The 20,047-nt window shown below is 36.8% G+C and overlaps 2 protein-coding genes across 2 annotated transcripts; both read left to right on the top strand.

The window, feature by feature from the left end:
• The first annotated feature begins 778 nt into the window (after positions 1–778).
• On the top strand, positions 779–2,740 carry LOC105468623 (hemoglobin subunit delta-like). The gene is given in 4 exon segments (XM_011718820.3): positions 779–870; positions 985–1,057; positions 1,059–1,208; positions 2,115–2,740. Coding segments are annotated over 4 exon segments (444 nt in total). The 3' UTR covers positions 2,244–2,740.
• Positions 2,741–8,137: 5,397 nt separating this feature from the next.
• Positions 8,138–9,765, top strand: LOC105468624 (hemoglobin subunit beta). The gene is made up of 3 exons (XM_011718821.2): positions 8,138–8,290; positions 8,421–8,643; positions 9,503–9,765. Exons 1-3 carry the CDS (start codon positions 8,199–8,201, stop codon positions 9,629–9,631), a joined length of 444 nt encoding a protein of 147 aa, XP_011717123.1. The 5' UTR covers positions 8,138–8,198; the 3' UTR covers positions 9,632–9,765.
• The last annotated feature ends 10,282 nt before the right edge of the window (positions 9,766–20,047 follow it).

Raw genomic sequence — 20,047 nt, forward strand, 5'->3', positions numbered from 1 at the left:
CTGCATTCTTTCTATAGTCATACCATAATTTTAAACAATCATAATATTTGTATATAATATTTGATTTTATCTGTCATTAAAATGTTACCCTTAAAATTCATGTTTCTGGAACCTATTTCAATAACTGGTAAATAACCACCACTCATTTTTAAAATATTCTTTTAATGGGCATTTATTTCAATATAATAAAAAATAAGAGTTTTATTATAGGAAGAATTTACCAAAAGAAGGAGGAAGCAAGCAAGTTTAAACGGCAGTAATAGATTTGTCCATTCCAATCTCTTTAAATTCCCTTGGAGACAAAAATCCCTGGAGACAAAAATCCCTATAGACAAAGGAGAACGTTATATTGAGTCAACTTGTTAAAACATCTGCTTCTAGACACGTTTTCTTAGTATAAAGTGACAGAAACAAATAAATTAAACTCTAAGATACATTCCACTATATTAGACTAAAACACTTCTGCATAAATGAAACTAGGAGGATATTTTTAGAAACAACTGCTAAAGAGATGTGCTGGAGAGATATGTAGAGGAGAACAGGATTTCTGAGTCAAGACACACATGACAGAACAGCCAATTTCAGGGCAAGGTAAGGGAACAGTGGAATGAAGGTTCATTTTTCATTCTCACAAACCAATGAAACCCTGCTTATCTTAAACCAACCTGCTCACTGGAGTAGGGAGGACAGGACCAGCATAAAAGGGAGAGCAGAGCCAACTGTTGCTTATACTTGCTTCTGACATAACCGTGTTCACTAGCAACCTCAAACAGACACTATGGTGCATCTGACTCCTGAGGAGAAGACTGTTGTCAGTGCCCTGTGGGGCAAAGTGAATGTGGATGCAGTTGGTGGTGAGGCCCTGGGCAGGTTGGTATCAAGGTTCCGAGACATGGAAGCTGAGCATGTGTAGACAGGGAAGATTCCTGGGTTTCTGATAGGCACTGACTCTCTCTGTCCCTTGGGCTGTTTTCCTACCCTCAGGTTACTGGTAGTCCACCCTTGGACCCAGAGATTCTTTGAGTCTTTTGGGGATCTGTCCTCTCCTGCTGCTGTTAATGGGCAACCCTAAGGTGAAGGCTCATGGCAAGAAGGTGCTAGGCGCCTTTAGTGATGGCCTGGCTCACTTGGACAACCTCAAGGGCACTTTTTCCCAGCTGAGTGAGCTGCACTGTGACAAGCTGCACGTGGATCCTGGGAACTTCAGGGTGAGTCCAGGAGATGCTCCACTTTTCTCTTTTTACTTTCTAATCTTACATTTTGGTTCTTTTACCTAGCTGCTCTTCCCCCACATTTTTGTCTATTTTACTATATTTTATCATTTAATGCTTCTAAAATTTCGTTAATTTTTTATTTCAATATTCTGCATTTTTTCCTTCCTCACAATCTTGCTATTTTAAAAATTAAATTATTTAATATCCTCTCTTTCTCTCTCAACCGCCTCCCTTCATTTTTCCTTCTCTAACCACAACTCAAATTATGCACGCCAACTCTCATCTGCTAATTCTGCCCTTAGAATAATCCTTTTGTCTCCCCACATGGGTATGGGAGAGGCTCCAACTCAAAGAGGAGAGGCATAGAATGCTGTTTTAGAGGCTATAAGTCATTTTACAATAAGGAATAATTGGAATTTTATAAATTCGGTAGTAAATGGTATGGAAAGGAAAGTGAATATTTGATTATGAAAGATTAGAAAGTTACACTGGAGGTGGGGCAGAATCATTATTAGGAGACAGCCCATCATCACACTGATTAATCAATTAATTTGTATCTATTAATCTGTTTATAGTAATTAATTTGTATATGCTATATACACATACAAAATTAAAACTAATTTGGAATTAATTTGTATATAGCATTATACAGCATATATAGCATATATGTACATATATAGACTATATGATTGTTAAGTACATAGAGGGTGTGTATAGTATAGATATATGTTATATGTATGCATTCATATATGTACTTATTTATGCTGATGGGAATAACCTGGGGATCAGTTTTGTCTAAGATTTGGGCAGAAAAAAATGGGTGTTGGCCCAGTTTCTCAGAAGCCAATCTTCATTTCTCTGTTAACCATATGCGTGTATCTGCCTACCTTTTCTCCGCAGCTCCTGGGCAATGTGCTGGTGTGTATGCTGGCCCACAACTTTGACAAGGAATTCATCCTACAGGTGCAAGCTGCCTATCAGAAGGTGGTGGCTGGTGTGGCTAATGCCCTGGCTCACAAGTACCATTGAGGTCCTGGATTGTTTCCTGATAATCATAAGTAGACCCTATTTCCCTAGATTCTATTTTCTGAACTTGGGAACACAACGTCTACTTCAAGGGTATGGCTTCACCTAATAAAGAACGTTCAGTTCAACTTCCTGATTAATTGCACTTATTTCATTTTCTTGCCCAGGTATGTAAGAAGGTTCCTGAGGGTCTACAGATAGAGAGCACTTGCGTATTTTACAAAGAGGACATGGGAAATGAGAAAGGCAAGGGAACCGTACAAAGCATTAATGGATGACATTTCTACCTCCAAAGAAAAGAAATTATCAAGAACTCTTCATATAGAGATGATACTGGCACTGCAGAGGCTCTAGGGAAGACCTCAACCCTAAGACATAGCCTCAAGGTTAATCATATGATTAAACTCCAACAATTACTGAGAAAATAATGTGCTCAGTTAAAGGCATAATGTTTGCTCAAGACAGTGTTATGCTCTCTTTCTTTCTACTTCCTTTGCCTGCATGTGTTAGCCCATAATACTATACCCCATCAAGTGTTCTTGCTCCAAGAAATAGCCTCCTCCTCTTACTTGCCCCAGAACATCTCTGTGAACAATTTCCTCTGATCTTCCCATATTTCGGTTAAGATTCATTGCTCACATATTACTTGTGACCTCAGCCTCAATAAACTTTTCGATACTACCCAAAAAATCTTTCCAAACCCTCCCCCACACCATTTTTTACATTTTTCTTATTTATTTATGCACACACACACTCCATGCTTTATAAACAATTCTGCCTATTCTCCACCTTCTTACATGCCTACTGTGCCTTGTATTAAATTCATCTATAGGCAGCAAGAAAATATTTATTCAAGAAAATAATGAATGAATGAATGAATGAATGAATGAGTAAATGAGTAAATGAAGAAATGATTATTCCTTGCTTTAGAACTTCTGGAACTAGAGGACAATATGAATCATACCATTGCACAGTGTTTCTTTGTCGTTAATGCTACAACAAACAAAGAAGAAGCATGCAGTAAACAACCAACCAGTCATTTCCTTTCTGATCATAGGTAGTAATTTTTTTTCTTTGAGCACCATTTTTGCCATAGGTAAAATTAGAAGGACTTTTAGAACTTTCTCACTCGTATACATTTTTATAAATCTGTATTATATGCCTGTTGATTAATTTTAAACTTACTTGAATACCTAAACAGAATCTGTTGTTTCCTTGTGTTTAAAAGTGCTTTCATAGTAACTCTGTCTGTACTGCCGGAATATATTGACAATGCATTATAGTTAACTGTTTTGATCACAATATTTTGAATTGACTGGCAGCAGAAGCTCTTTTATATCCATGTGTTTTCCTTAAGTCGTTATACATAGTAGGCACTGAGGACTCTTTATATCTGAAGAGGATATTGAGGAACCACTGGTTTACATATCAGAAGCAGAGCTACTCAGGGCATTTTGGGGAAGATCACTTTCACATTCCTGAGCATAGGGAAGTTCTCATAAGAGTAAGATATTAAAAGGAGATACTTGCGTGTTATTCAAAAGACAGTAAGAGAGACTGTAGACCTTATGATCTTGATAGGGAAAAACAAACTACTTTCCTTTCTCCAAAAGTCAAAACAAGAGCAAATATAGCTTACTATATATACCTTCTTCTATTCCTACACCATTAGTAAATCTAGGCAAGACGTTGGCCTTAAAAATCCCAATACCGGAGAATTCATGAGAACATCACCTGGATGGGACATTGCCGAGCACATACAATTACTATAGGCCAGTCATTGCTATCTTCATATTGAGGATAAGGAGGTCAAGAGATGAAAAACGACTTGGCACCTTGTTGTTATATTAAAATTATTTGTTAGAGTAGAGCTTTTGTAAGAGTCTAGGAGTGTGGGAGCTAAATGATGATACACATGGACACAAAGAAGAGATCAACAGACATGCAGGTCTACTTGAGGGTTGAGGGTGGGAAGAGGGAGAGGATGAAAAAAGTACCTATTGGGTACTAAGTTTATTAGCTGAGTGATGAAATAATCTGTACATCAAAACCCAGTGACATGCAATTTACCTATATAAGTTGTACATGTACCCCCAAATTTAAAATAAAAGTGAAAACAAAGTATAGGAGTGGAATTAATTCCTCAAGATTTGGCTTTAATTTTATTTGATAATTTATCAAAAAGTTGTTTTCCTTTTCTCACCATGGCATTGCTTTATAAGCCATGCTCAGTATGTCTGAATGAAAGGGTGCATGTGTGTGTGTGTGTGTCTGTGTGTGTGTGTGTGTCTGTGTGTGTGTGTGTGTGTGTGTATGAGAAAGAGAGGGAGGGAAGAACGGAGGAGAGGACACAATAATGTGAATTTGAGTTTACAAACATTTTTAAATAAAATAATGTCAGGATAATTTAGCATAATAATCTCTTAAATCATCCATCTCTTGAGCTTCAGAGCAGTCTTCTAAATTAATGCCTACATGTTTGTAAAGGGTGTTCAGACTGAAGCCAAGATTCTACCTCTAAAGAGATGCAGTCTCAAATTTAACTGAAGACTGTACCTCTGCTCTCCATAAATTGACACACCATGGCTCACTTAATGAGGTTTTAAAAAAAGCTAATTCTGAATGAAAATCTGAACCCAGTAGAGGAAATATTGATGAACAAGGTGTAGACTGAAATATAAATTTCTCTGTAATAATTATGTATATACTTTAGCAAAGTTGTGTCTATGTCGACTTTATTGCTTTTTGGTAAGAAATACAACTTTTTAAAGAGGACTAAACTATCCTATTTCCAAACTATTTTGTGTGTATGCAATTTGTTTCTATGGGTTCTGGTTTTGTTGGGGCATTTTTAGTTCATTTTAATTAATTAATTCTGAGAAGATGCTGAATTGTGTTTACTGAGAGACTGTGTATCTGGGAGAGAAGTCTGCAGCAAGTAGCTAGACTGTGCTTGACCTAGGAACATATACAGTAGTTTGCTAAAATGTTTCACTTGGGGAATTTTAGGTTAAACAGCAGAGCATGTATAAAAATACTCTAGTTGAGTGCTGCTTTTGAAACAAATGACAAAACCACACTCCCATAGATGAGTGTCATGATTTTCATGGAGGAAGTTAATATTCATCCTCTAAGTATACTCAGACTAGGCCCGTTCTGGTATAAAATATTAGGACTTAAGAAAGATTAATAGACTGGAGTAAAGGAAATGGACCACTGTTTCTCTCGCTGTCTCTTTTTTGAGGACTTGTGTGTGTGTGTGTGTGTGTGTGTGCGTGTAGTGGTAAGTGGGGCTGGAATAAAAGTAGAATAGACCTGCACCTGCTGTGGCATCCATTCACAGAGTAGAAGCAAGCTCACAATTGTGAAGATGTCAGTGAGCTTGAGTAGTTTTTCAGGAACTTTGAATGCTGATTTAGATTTGAAACTGAGGCTCTGACCATAACCAAATTTGCACTATTTATCTCTTCTTGAAACTTATTTTTGTCTGGCATGCCTGGGCTTTTGATGGTCTTAGTATAGCTTGCAGCCTTGTCCCTGCAGGATTATGGGTCATAGAAAGAAAAGTCTGCATCACACTCTAGTCACACTAAGTAACTACCATTGGAAAAGCAACCCTTGCCTTGAAGCCAGGATGATGGTATCTGCAGCAGTTGCCAACACAAGAGAAGGATCCATAGTTCATCATTTAAGCAAGAAAACAAAATAGAAAAACTTAGGAAAACTATTTCTGAGCATAAGAAGTTGTAGGGTAAGTCTTTAAGAAGGTGATAATTTCTGCCAATCAGGATTTCAAAGCTGTTGCTTTGACAAGTTTGGTCTTTCAGAATAATATAAATATAATCTATATTATAATTTCATAAGGTCTGTGGATTTTCTTTGACCTGGAATATTTGCAAAAGACATATTCCAACTTCCACAGAACACTTTATTTCACATATACACGCCTCTTATGTCAGGGATGTGAAATAGAGTCTTGAAAACAGTCTGAATCTAAAACAATGCTAATGCTAATGCAGGTTTAAATTTAATGAGATAAAATCCAAAATCTAAGAGTCAAGTCAAATCTATATATTTTAACGTTTAAAATATTTTAAAGACCTCTTTTCCCAGGATTCAACATGTGAAATCTTTTCTCAGGGATACACGTTGCTAGATCCTCATTGCTTTAGTTTTTTACAGAGGAATGAATATAAAAAGAAAATACTTGAACTTTATCTCTCTTACCTCTATAATCATATATAGGCATAATTTTTTAACTTAGGCTCCAGATAGCCATAGAAGAACCAAATGCTTTCTGCATGTGTGAGAATAATCAGAGAGAGATTTCTTTACAAGTACCTGATGAGGGTTGAGACAGGTAGAAAAAGTGAGAGATCTCTATTTAGCAATAATGGAGAAAGTATTTAAGAGAATCAAGCAATGGAAATAAGAAATGTGTAAATTTCCTTCCAATAACCAGAAATAGAGGATCGAGTTTCTTTTGGTTAACCTAAATTTTATTTTATTTTATTTATTTTATATTACCTCATTTTATTTTATTTTGTGTAATTGTAGTTTCAGAGTGTTAAAGCTGAAAGGAAGAAGTAGGAGAAACATGGAAAGTAAAAGTATAACACTTTCCTTACTAAAAGGACATGGGCTTCCAGGTAGGGGCAGGATTCAGAATGACTGACAGAGCCCTCAGGGAACAAGGAGTCTCCACACTGACCTCAGAAATGCTTGCTACCTTTGCTGTTTTCTTTACATCTTTTAACAGCAGGAAGCAGAACTCTGCACTTCAAAAGTTTTTCCTCACCTGAGGAGTTAATTTAGTACAAGCGGGAAAAGGTGCAGGGGGATTGGAGAAAGGAGATCATGTTGGAAAGCTATAGAGATAGAAGAGTAAATTTTAGTAAAGGAGGTTTAAACAAATAAAACATAAAGAGAAATAGGAACTTGAATCAAGGAAATGATTTTAAAACTCAGTGTTCTTAGTGGACTAGAGGAAGAAATAATCTGAGCCAAGTCTGGAAGACCTTTTCCCTTCCTACCAGTACTTTTTAAGTCACAGAAGCTTCTTTGTTCCCCGAGACACTTTTGCAGATTAGTCCAAGCAGAAACAGTTAGATGTCCCCAGTTAACCTCCTATTTGACACCACTGATTACCCCATTGTTAGTCACACTTTGGGTTATAAGTGACTTTTTCTTTATTTGTATTTTTTACTGCATTAAGGGGTCTCTAATTTTTTATCTCTCATTTCCCAAAACCTAATAAGTAATTATTGCACAGAACACATTGATTTGTATTTATTCTATTTTTAGACATAATTTATTAGCATACATGAGCAAATTAAGAAAAACAAAACAACAACAAATGAATGAATGCACATATATGTATATATTTTCTTTTCTTACCAGAAGGTTTTAATCCAAATCAGGAGAAGATATGCTTAGAACTGAGATAGAGTTTTCATCCATTCTGTCCTGTAAGTATTTTGCGTATTCTGGAGACACAGGAAGAGATCAATCTATATATCCCTAAGCTGAATTATGGTAGGCAAAATTCTTCCACTTTTAGTGCATCAATTTCTTATTTGTGTAATAAGAAAATTGGGAAAGCGATCTTCAATATGCTTACCAAGCTGTGATTCCAAATATTAGGTAAATACACTTACAAAGGAGGATGTTTTTAGTAGCAATTTGTACTGATGGTATGGGGCCAAGAGATATGTCTTAGAGGGAGGGCTGAGGGTTTGAAGTCCAACTCCTAAGCCAGTGCCAGAAGAGCCAAGGACAGGTATGGCTGTCATCACTTAGACCTCACCCTGTGGAGCCACACCCTACAGTTGGCCAATCTACTCCCAGGAGCAGGGAGGGCAGGAGCCAGGGCTGGGCATAAAAGTCAGGGCAGAGCCATCTATTGCTTACACTTGCTTCTGACACAACTGTGTTCACGAGCAACCTCAAACAGACACCATGGTGCATCTGACTCCTGAGGAGAAGAATGCCGTCACCACCCTGTGGGGCAAGGTGAACGTGGATGAAGTTGGTGGTGAGGCCCTGGGCAGGTTGGTATCAAGGTTACAAGACATGCTTAAGGAGGCAAATAGAAGCTGGGCATGTGGAGACAGAGAAGACTCTTGGGTTTCTGATAGGCACTGACTCTCTCTGCCTATTGGGCTATTTTCCCACCCTTAGGCTGCTGGTGGTCTACCCTTGGACCCAGAGGTTCTTTGAGTCCTTTGGGGATCTGTCCTCTCCTGATGCTGTTATGGGCAACCCTAAGGTGAAGGCTCATGGCAAGAAAGTACTTGGTGCCTTTAGTGATGGCCTGAATCACCTGGACAACCTCAAGGGTACCTTTGCCCAGCTCAGTGAGCTGCACTGTGACAAGCTGCATGTGGATCCTGAGAACTTCAAGGTGAGTCTATGGGACCCTTGATGTTTTCTTTCCCCTTCTTTTCTATGATTAACTTCATGTCATAGGAAGAGGATAAGTATCAGGGTACAGTTTAGAATGGGGAAGAGACAAATGATTGAATCAGTGTGGAACTCTCAGGATCATTTAGTGTCTTTTATTTGCTGTTTATAACAATTGTTTTCTTTTGTGTTTAATTCCTGCTTTCTTTTTTTTCTTCTCCGCAATTTTTATTATTATACTTAATGTCTTAATGCTGTGTATAACAAAAGGAAATATCTTTGAGATACATTAAGTAACTTAAAAAAAACAGCTTACACGGTCTGCCTAGTACACTACTATTTGGAATATATGTGTGGTTATTTGCATATTCATAATCTACCTACTTTATTTTCTTTCTTTTTAATTAATACATAATCATTATACATATTTATTGGTTAAAGCATAATGTTTTAATATGTATACACATTGCATATTGACCAAATCAGGGTAATTTTGCTTTTGTAATTTTTTAAAATGCTTCTTGCTTTAATATACTTTTTTGTTTATTTTATTTCTAATACTTCCCCTAATCTCTTTCTTTCAAGGCAATAACCATACAATGTATCATGCTTCTTTGCACCATTCTAGAGAATAACAGTGATAATTTCTGGGTTAAGGCAATAGCAATATTTCTGCATTTAAGTAGAATATTTCTGCATATAAATTGTAACTGATGTAAGAGGTTTCATATTGCTAATAGCAGCTATAATCCAGTGATCATTTTGCTTTTATTTTATGGTTGAGATAAGGCTGGATTATTCTGAGTCCAAGCTAGGCCCTTTTGCTAATCATGTTCATATCTCTTGTCTCCCTCCCACAGCTCCTGGGCAACGTGCTGGTGTGTGTGCTGGCCCATCACTTTGGCAAAGAATTCACCCCGCAAGTGCAGGCTGCCTATCAGAAAGTGGTGGCTGGTGTGGCTAATGCCCTGGCCCACAAGTACCACTAAGCTCACTTTCTTGCTGTCCAATTTCTACCAAAGGTTCCTTTGTTCCCAAAGTCCAACTACTGAACTGGGGGATATTATGAAGGGCCTTGAGGATCTGGATTCTGCCTAATAAAAAACATTTATTTTCATTGCAATGGTGTATTTAAATTATTTCTGAATATTTTACCTAAAAGTGCATGTGGGAGGTCAGTGCATTTAAAACATAAAGAAATGAAGAGCTAGTTCAAACCTTGGGAAAATACACTATATTATGAACTCCATGAAAGAAGGTGATGCTGCAAACAACTAATGCACGTTGACAACAGCCCCGATGCTTATGCCTATTCACCCCTCAGAAAAGGATTCAAGTGGAGGTTTGACTTGGAGGTTAAAGTTTTGCTATGTTATATTTTACATTACTTATTGTTTTAGCTGTCTTCATGAATGTCTTTTCACTATTCGTTTACTTATCCTGCACCTCTCAGCCTTGATTCCACTTAGTTCTCTTGCTTAGAGATATTACTTTTCCCTTAAAGTATTCCTTCCATGTTTTATGGCCAGATGGTTTCTTCTCACCTGGCCACTTAGCCTTAGTTGTCTCTGTTGTGTTATAGAGGTCTACTTGAAGAAGGAAAAACAGGGGGCCATGGTTTGACTGTCCTGTGAGCCCTTCTTCCCTGCCTCCCCTACTAACAGTGCTCCGGAATCTGCAATGCTAGTCTCCTGGAACTTTCACTCTTTCACAGTCTGCTTTGGAAGGACTGGGCTTAGAGTGAAAATGTAGGACTGAGAAGAATGTGAAAGGGGGCTTTTTGTAGCTTGGTATTCACTGTTGCCTTATTACCCTGTCATAGGCCCACGCCAAATGGAAGTCCCATTCTTCCTCAGGATGTTTAAGATTGGTAAGTGATTAGAGGTCTGCTCGCTCCCTTATCATGCCCCTTATGGTGCTTCTGGCTCTGCAGTTACTAGCACAGTGTTACCATCAACAACCTTAACTTCATTTTCTTATTCAATGCCTAGGTAGGTAGATGCTAGATTCTGGAAATAAAATATGAGTCTCAGGTGGTCCTTGTCCTCTCTCCTAGTCGAATTCTGAATCTAGTTGACAAGATTCTGAAATCAAGGTGTATAATCAGTAATACGTGATGATAGAAGGGTATATAGAAGAATTTTATGATATGAGAGGGTGAAACCCTCAAAATGAAATGAAATCAGACCTTGTCTTACACCATAAAAACAAATTTCAAAATGGGTTAAAGATTTCAAATAAGACCTAAAACCATAAAAAATTTTAAAGAAGTCATAAGAAGAAAATTGTAATGTTCATGTTGCCGTCATTTTTTGAATTTGATATGAGAAGCAAAGGCAACAAAAGGAAAAATAAAGAAGCGAGGCTACATCAAACTAAAAAAATTTCCACACAAAAAAGAAAACAATCAACAAATGAAAGGTGACCCATGAAATGGCATATTTGCAAATCAAATATTTATTATATATTTTGGTTAATATTCAAAACATATAAGAAACTCGTATGATTCCATAGCAAACAAAAAATTAAAAATGGGAAAAGAAAAAAATTAAAAAGAAAGAAATCCTGCCATTTATGGCAGAATTGATGGACCTGGAGGATGTAACACTAAGGAAAATAAGACAAAGAGACAAATACTGCACAATCTTGCTCATATGTGAAATCTAAAAAAGCGAAACTCATGGAAACAGAGAGTAGAGGTGTAGTTTCCAGGGGTTGGGAGTGGGAGAATCAGGAAACTATTATTCAAGGGGTATAAAATTTCAGTTATGTGGGATGAATAAATTCTAGATATCCAATGTACAGCATCATGACTGTAGTTACTTGTACTGTGTGTATATTTAAAATTTGCTAAGAGAGTAGATTTTTTTTTTTTTTTTTTTTTTGAGATGGAGTTTTGCTCTTGTTGTCCAGGCTGGAGTGCAATGGCAAGATCTTGGCTCACTGCAACCTCCGCCTCCCGGGTTCAAGCAAATCTCCTGCCTCAGCCTCCCGAGTAGCTGGGATTACAGGCATGCGAGACTAAACCCAGCTAATTTTGTATTTTTAGTAGAGACGGGGTTTCTCCATGTCGGTCAGGCTGGTCTGCCTGCCTTGGCCACCCAAAGTGCTGGGATTATAGGCATGAGCTACTGAGCCTGATTGAGAGTAGATCTTAAAAGTGCTTACCACAAGAAAAAGGTAACTATGTGAGATAATGGGTAAGTTAATTAACTTGATTGTGGTAATCATTTCACAAGGTGTACATATATTAAAACATCATGTTGCACACCTTAAATATATATAATTTTTATTTGTGAATCATACCTCAATAAAGTTGAAGAATAATAAAAAGGGACAAAATATATATCACATGAATAAAAAAACTAAAAATAAAAAATTGCATCTCGATGATTACAATTGCATTCTTGATTTTTCAGACACAAATATCCATTTGACTGTTTACTCTTTTCCAAAACAGTACAATAAATTTTAGCACTTTATCTTCATTTTCCCCTTCCCAATCTATAATTATATATATATTTTTTAGATATTTTGTATAGTTTTACTCCTAAGATTTCTTCTTATTATTAAATAGTGAAGAAATGTTTACACTTATTTACAAAACGTTTTACATGCTTTTCTTAATTTCTAATCTTCCCTCTAAGTTTATTCTATTTTTTTCTGAGTATCCTTAATATTATCTCTTGTTGCTGGAAATACCTTGTTACTTTTGGTTTATCTAAAAATGGTTTCATTTTCTTTATTCTAAAAGCATATAAAATTAATATCACTCATGTGTAAGTCAGATAGTGGAATAAATAGAAATCCAAAAACTAAATCTCACTAAAATATAATAATCTGATATATAAAATATAGCTTTTAAATTTAGCTTGGAAATAAAAAACAAATAGTAATTGAACAACTACACTCTTTGGAAAGAGTAAAGTGAAAAGCTTAACTGTATACACCACAATCGATTACACAATTAGGTGTGAAAGTAAAATCCAGTCATGAAAATCTAGAATAATAATATGGGAAGACATGTATACAATCTTAGAGATAAGAGTGGTTTTTAATTATCAACCCAAAGTCGAAGCTATCAAGAGAGAAATAAATTCAGTCAACAATAAAAGCAATTTAAGAAGTTATTCTAGGCTGGGAGTGATGGCTCACTCCTGTAATCCCAGCACTTTGGGAGGCCTAGACCAGTGGATCACGAGGTCAGGAGTTCGAGATCAACCTGGCCAACACAGTGAAACCTCGTTTCTACTAAAACTATAAAAAATTAGCCTGGCGTGGTGGCGGGCGCATGTAATCCCAGCAACTTGGGAAGCTGAGGTAGGAGAATCTCTTGATGCTGGGAGGCAGAGGTTGCAGTGAGCCGATATTGTGACACTGCATTCCAGCGCAGGCGACAGTGTGAGACTCCATCACACAAAAAAAATAATAATAAGTTTTTCTATTAAAACTGATCTTACAGATCCATAGAGCCATTATCAAGTCTTTCTCTTTGAAATAGACAGAAATTTAGTGTGTTCTCAGTCAATCAACATTCCTTCAACTAGATTAGTTGTGACAAAATTTCAGGACTTGCTTAACTCTAACCTCAGTCTCTCCATATATTTCTGAGAGTTTTCTTTCTTATTTGTTTATAAGGATTTCGTAAATGGCAATATTGAGAAGTAGAAAATTTCGGAGACTTATTTTTCATGAACCAGAACAATCTCAAAGCAGCAATGCTAAACAGGAGCCAAGCCTAGAATAAAGTTGAACTTCTGGAATCAACAAGCTAGGGAAAAGTCTCCCATTAAATCAATCAAGTATTTGAAAACTGGGAGGTCAAATCAGAGGTGAAAAATGATTAAAGATAACAAGAGGTCTGAAAAACAAATCGACCAATTAAAATTAAAATAAAGAGGCAAGCTGGGCACAGTGGCTTGCATCTGTAGTCCCAGTAACCCAGGAGGCTGAAGTAAGAGGATCACTTGAGCCCAGGATTTCAAGGCTGCAATGAGCAATAATGACACCCCTGCTCTGTAGGCTTGGTGACTGAGTGAGATCCTGTCTCTGAGGAAAACAAAAAACAAAAACAAACAAACAAAAAAACACACAGATATTAAGAACATAGAAGTTTTGCTGCTGTGATGATATACTCCAACAGAGGTCTGAACTGCTTGCAGTGACTACGGGCTGTTTCTCCTCTGGATTCTTGGGTTCTTCACATCTTCTCAACTTTGTGAAAAGATATTCATCCAAAGGTCTTACCTGTCTTCTTCAGACCTTGGATTTTGGATTAGCTTTTTCTATTTCTTGGGATTCTCTAGATCTATATATTCAGATATAACACAGATACAAGCAAAAGAAGCAAAGGAGGCATGACAGAAGGGGCTTTGTATTCTGGGGAGGGGGACATAGAGTTGAGAGAAATACAAGAATTTATAGGACTCCACTCAAAGAGCCCTCAAATAAAGTATGGCTAGTCTTCTTTGCCTAAGACAATGAGCAGTCCAGGAAGTTATCCATTTCTTTTAGATTTTCTAGTTCATGTGCATAGAGATGTTCATAGTAGTTTTTGATGATTATTTGTATTTCTGTGGGGTGAGTGATAATACCCCTTTTTCATTTCTAACTGCTTATTTGGATCTTCTCTCTTGTCTTCTTTATTAGTCTAGCTAGTGGTCTACCTTATTAATTTTCTCACAAAACCAGTTCTTGGACTCATTAACCTTTTTTTTTTTTTTTTTTTTTTTTTTGAGACAGAGTCTCACTCTATCACCCAGGCTGGCATGCACTGGCGTGATCTCGACTCACTGCAAGCTCTGCTTCCCAGGTTCACACCATTCTCCTCCCTCAGCCTCCCAAGTAGCTGGGATAACAGGCGCCCACCACCATGCTTGGCTATTTTTGTATATTTTAGTAGAGACCGGATTTCACCGTATCAGCCAGGATGGTCTCGATCTCCTGACTTTTGTGATCCACCCGCCTCGGCCTCCCAAAGTGCTGGGATGACAGGTGTGAGTCACCGTGCCCAGTTGTACTCATTAATCTTTCGAATGGTATTTTGTGTTTTAATATCCTTCAGTTAACTCTGATCTTGTTTATTTCTTGTCTTCTGCTAGATTTGGGGTTGGTTTGCTCTTGGTTCTCTTGCTCTTTTAGTTGTGATATTAGGTTGTTAATTTGAGATCTTTAAGACTTTTTGATGTGGGCATTTAGTGTATAAATTTCTCTCTTAACACTGTCTAAGCTGTGTCCCAGAGATTCTAGTATATTGTATCTTTGTTCCCGTTAGTTTCAAATAACTACTTTATTTTTGCCTTAGTTTCATTATTTACCCAAAAGTCATTCAGGAGCAGGTTGTTTAATTTCCAGATAATTGCATGGTTTTTAGCTATTTTTTAGTCTTGAAATCTATTTTTATTCCTCTCTGGTTTGAGAGTGATTGATAGGATTTTTTTTTTTTTGCATTTGCATTTGCTGAGGATTGTTTTATGCCCTCCCAAGACTGAACCAGGAAGAAATCGATTTCCTGAAGAGATCAATGATGAGCTCTAAAAATGATTCAGTAATAAATAGCCTATCAAACAAAAAAAGCCCTGGACCATATGATTCACAACCAAATTCTATCAGATGCACAAAGAAGAGTTGAAAAAATTCCTACTGAAGCTACTCCAAAAAATTGAGGAAGAGGGATTCAATCCCAGCTCATTTTATGAGGCCAGCATCATCCTGATACCAAAACCTGGTAGGCACACAACAACAACAACAAAAGAAAACTTCAGGCCAATATCCTTGAACATTGATGCAAAAATTTTCAATAAAATACTAGCAAACCAAATCCAACAACACATCACAAAGCTAATCCACCTCAATCACGTAGGCTTTATCCCTGAGAAGCAATGTTGGTCCAGCATACACAAATCGATAAATATGATTCATCATGTATATAGCACTAAAAACAGAAACCACATGATCATTTCAATATGTGCAAAGAAAAGATTTTGATAAAATTCAACATCACTTCATGTTAAAACCTCTCAACAAACTAGCTATTTATGGACACAACCTTAAAATAATATGAGCCATCTGTGACCAACCCACAGCCAACATCATACAGAACGGGCAAAACCTGGAAGCATTCTTCTTGAAAACTGGCACAAGACAAGGATGCCCTCTCTCACCACTCCTATTCAGTATTGTATTGGCAATCCTGGCCAGAGCAATCAGGCAAGAGAAGGAAATAAGGGGCATCCAAATAGGAGAACAGAAAGTCAAAGTATCCCTGTTTTCTATATCTAGAAAACACCATAGTCAAGGCCCAAAAGCTCCTTCAGCTGATAACTTCAGCAAAGTTTCAAGATATAAAATCAATGTACAAAAATCGCTAGCATTCCCATACATCAAAAACAGCCAAGCCGAGAGCCAAATCAGTAAGTCAATCCCATTTAGCATTGCCACAAAAAGAATAAAATACCTAAGGTTACATCTAACCAAGGAGTTTAAAGATCTCTACAATGAGAATTGCAAAACACTGCTCAAAGAAATCAGAGCTGATAGAAACAAATGGTAAAACTTTCCACACTCATGGATAAAAAAAATCAATATTGTTAAAATGGCCATACTGCCTAGAGCAATTTACACTTTCAATGCTATTCCTATCAAACTACCAATGACATTCTTCACAGAACTAGAAAGATCTCTTTTAAAGTTCATATGGAACAACAACAACAACACAACCAAAGCCCAAATAGCCTAGGAAATCCTAATAAAAAAGAACAAAGCTGGAGGTATTACATTGCCCAACTACAAACCATGCAACAGGGCTATAGTAACCAAAACAGTGTGGTACTGGTACAGAAAAGACACATAGACAAATGGAATACAATAGAGAGCCCAGAAATAAGACCCCACACCTATAACCATCTGATTTTTGACAAAGCTGATAAAAACAAGCAATGGGGAAAATACACCCTATTCAACAAGTGGCGTTGGGATAACTGGCTAACCATATGTAGAAGATTGAAACCGGACCCCTTTCTATATCATATACAAAAATAAACTCAAGATGGATTAAAAACTTAAATGCAAAACCCAAACTATAAAAATGCTGGAAGACAACATAGACAATACCATTCAGGACATAAGCAGGGGCAAAGACTTCGTGACAAAGATGCCAAGAGCCATTGCAGCAAAAGCAAAAATTGACAAATAGGATCTAATTGAACTAAAAAGTTTCTGCACAGCAAAAGAAACTATCAACAGAGTAAACAAACAACCTATAGAATGGGAGACAATTTTTGCAAACTATGCATTCAACAAAGGTCTAATATTCAGAATCTGTAAGGAACTTAAATGAATCTACAAGAACAAAACAAACAATGCCACAAAAGACTGGGTAAAGGACATGAACAGACACCATTCAAAAGAAGACATACATGTGCCCACCAAGCATATGAAAAAAGCTCAATGTCACTGATCATTAGAGAAATGCCAATCAAAACCACAATGAGATACCATCTCATATCACTTAAAATATCTGTAGTTAAAAAGTCAAAAAATAACAGATGCTGGTAAGGTTGTGGAGAAAAGGGAATGCTTACACACCATTGGTAGGAATACAAATTACTTCAACCATTGTGAAAAGCAGTGTGGCAATTCCCTAAAGACCTAAAAACAGAAATACCATTTAACCCAACAATCCTGTTACTGAATATATACCTAAAGGAATATAAATCATTCTATCACAGAGACACATGCACACACGTGCTCATTGCAGCATAATCACAATAGCAAAGACACAGAATCAACCTGAAGGCCCATCAGTGGTATACTGATAAAGAAAATGTACATATACACCGTGGAATACTATGTGGCCATAAAAAGAGTGATATCATGTCCTTTGCAGGAACATGGATGGAGCCAGACACCATTATCCTTAACAAACTAATGTAAGAACAGAAAACCAAATACTACATGTTATCACTTGTAAGTAGGAGCTAAATGATGAGAATACATGCACACATAATGGGAACAAAAGACACTGCAACCTACTTGAGTTTAGAGGGTGGGAAGGGGGAGAAGAGCAGAAAAAGTAACTATTGAGTACTGGGAGATAAAATAATCTGTATGACAAACCCATGACAGGTGCTTAGCTATGTAACAAACTATCATGAGTCTTTAGCAGTTCTTTCCTCCAGTTTTATTCTTCCTTGCTCCTCTTTCCACCTATTATTCACACGTCTTTTTATAGAGTTATAATCAGCTCATTTTTAAGTCTATCAAAATGTGGATTTATGTGCATTATGAAAGTAATTTAATGATTCTCTGTCCTTCTTTGTGATTTGATTTTATGCAACAAGCATGTATTGTGTTCCTATATAGTAAATATATAAACTGTACATATGTTGGAGGTAAAAAATAATGACAATGTAATTTTTGCCCTCAAAATAATGTGAGCAATTTAGTCCTATGGCTCCTATTTGTTAAAGACGTTCAGTTACTTCTGACAACCTGAATTGTTAATTTCTTTCTTTCTCTCTTTTTTTTTTTTTTTTTTTTTTTTGAGACAGGATCTTGCTGTGTTTCCCAGGCTGGAGTGCAGTGGTGCAATCTTTGCTCACTACAATCTCCCCCTCCTTGGCTCAAGATATCCTTCCACCTCAGTCTCCCAAGCAGCTGGGACTACAGGCATGTACCATCATACTCAGCTACTTTTTAAAAATTTTTTGTAGAGACGGGGTTTCTCCATGTTGCCCAAGCTGATCTCCAACTCCTGAGCTCCAGTGGTTCCCCCTCCAGCCTTGGGGGGGATTACAGGCGTGAGCCACTGTGTTTGGCCCAGACAACATGAATTGTTATTATTATTTTCTGATCCTGAGAGGAACTCAAGTCCTATCTTGAAAACTAATTCAGAAGGTACTAACGAGATTAGGAAGTGCCCCAAGAGAGTGCATAGAGGAGAAGGTAGAAGTAAAGCTGGATTTGCTGTGCTAGTGAAGAAATAAAATGCATCAGAGACCTGACCTTCTCAGCTTCTGATAGACCCTGAGCTGGGAGCTGCTAAGTCATCCTGCAGAGCAAGTGGGAGAAACAGAGGGCATTAGGTCAGGCTTGGCAGATTCTGCTGCTTTTTCCCTTCCCTTTTCCTCATCCACTTCCTCTTTCTGGATGACAGGATTAGGCTTTATATTTCTCTACCATATTAGTTTGTGCACTTAAAGCAACTTTAGATAGCCTTGACTCCATGGGGAAAAGGAAAAAGTACATTTAGTGGGGTGTGGGGCTGTTGGATTATTAGATGTCTTGCATTTCTCTCATTCTGTTCCTATTGAGGTCAGCTGGCTTCCCACTAGAAGAGTAACTGTTCTCCTTATACGATTCCTAGTCAAGTAGGGGCAAAAAGTATTTTCATTTATTATTGTTTTTCTGGGATGTAACCAGGAGCAATTTAAACTTACTGGAGTGCAATTTCTCCAACTACAAATGAGAATAATAATAACTATCTTCACAGGTCCAAGAATTAAATGTAATAATACAGAACTAAATGTAAATATACAAAGGATAAGTTCAAAATCTGGGCACATGCAGACTGCTATAAGAGAAAACATCTATCATATTATAGGTTGACCAAATGACATTAAATTATAGTGGGGAGGTAAACAGGTTGGCAGTGTATGTTAAAGTTGAACATATGCATATTTTATGACCTATTGATTTACAGAATATATATACAAAAATGTATAAGAATCTTCATAGCAGCAATGTATATTATAGCCAAAAGCTAGAAAGACTCAAATATCTATCAACTGTGGAGTCAATAAATATACTGTGGTATATACATAAAATAGAATGACATTCAGCAATGAAAAATCAACTACAGTCATACACTAGCATGAATGCAATTCACAAACATAATATTGAATAAAGTCAGACATAAGCAACACAGTATAATTCAATGTATACACACTTTTGAAAAAAGGGACATGAGTCAGTCATGATAGAAATGAATTATATCAGGATAATTATTAACTTTGGAGACAAGGGAATGATAAAGAGTGAACATATGTTTACTCTTTAATTTCCTATCTTATTAGTTGTTACATGGGTGTGTTCACCTTCCAAAAGTTAATTCGGCTGTGCATGTATAATTTGTGTACTTTTATATATGCATGCTATACTTAAAATATTAAAATAAAAACTAAACTTAGAAACTAAACTACTCAAATTTCTAACCACTATTATTTCATACCCTGCAATAACTTCTAACTAGTTCTCTCTGTTTTCCTATTTGTGCCTTGCAACATGGGATAATAGGTTCTGGCATGAGACAGCCTGGGTTCTACTCTCAGGTCCATAAGTTAACAGCTTTGTTTTGAGGATAAGTTACCTCTCTATGCCTTACATTCCCAAACAATAAATTAAGA

Source organism: Macaca nemestrina, chromosome 12 (assembly GCF_043159975.1).
Source record: "Macaca nemestrina isolate mMacNem1 chromosome 12, mMacNem.hap1, whole genome shotgun sequence".
NCBI lineage: Eukaryota > Metazoa > Chordata > Mammalia > Primates > Cercopithecidae > Macaca > Macaca nemestrina.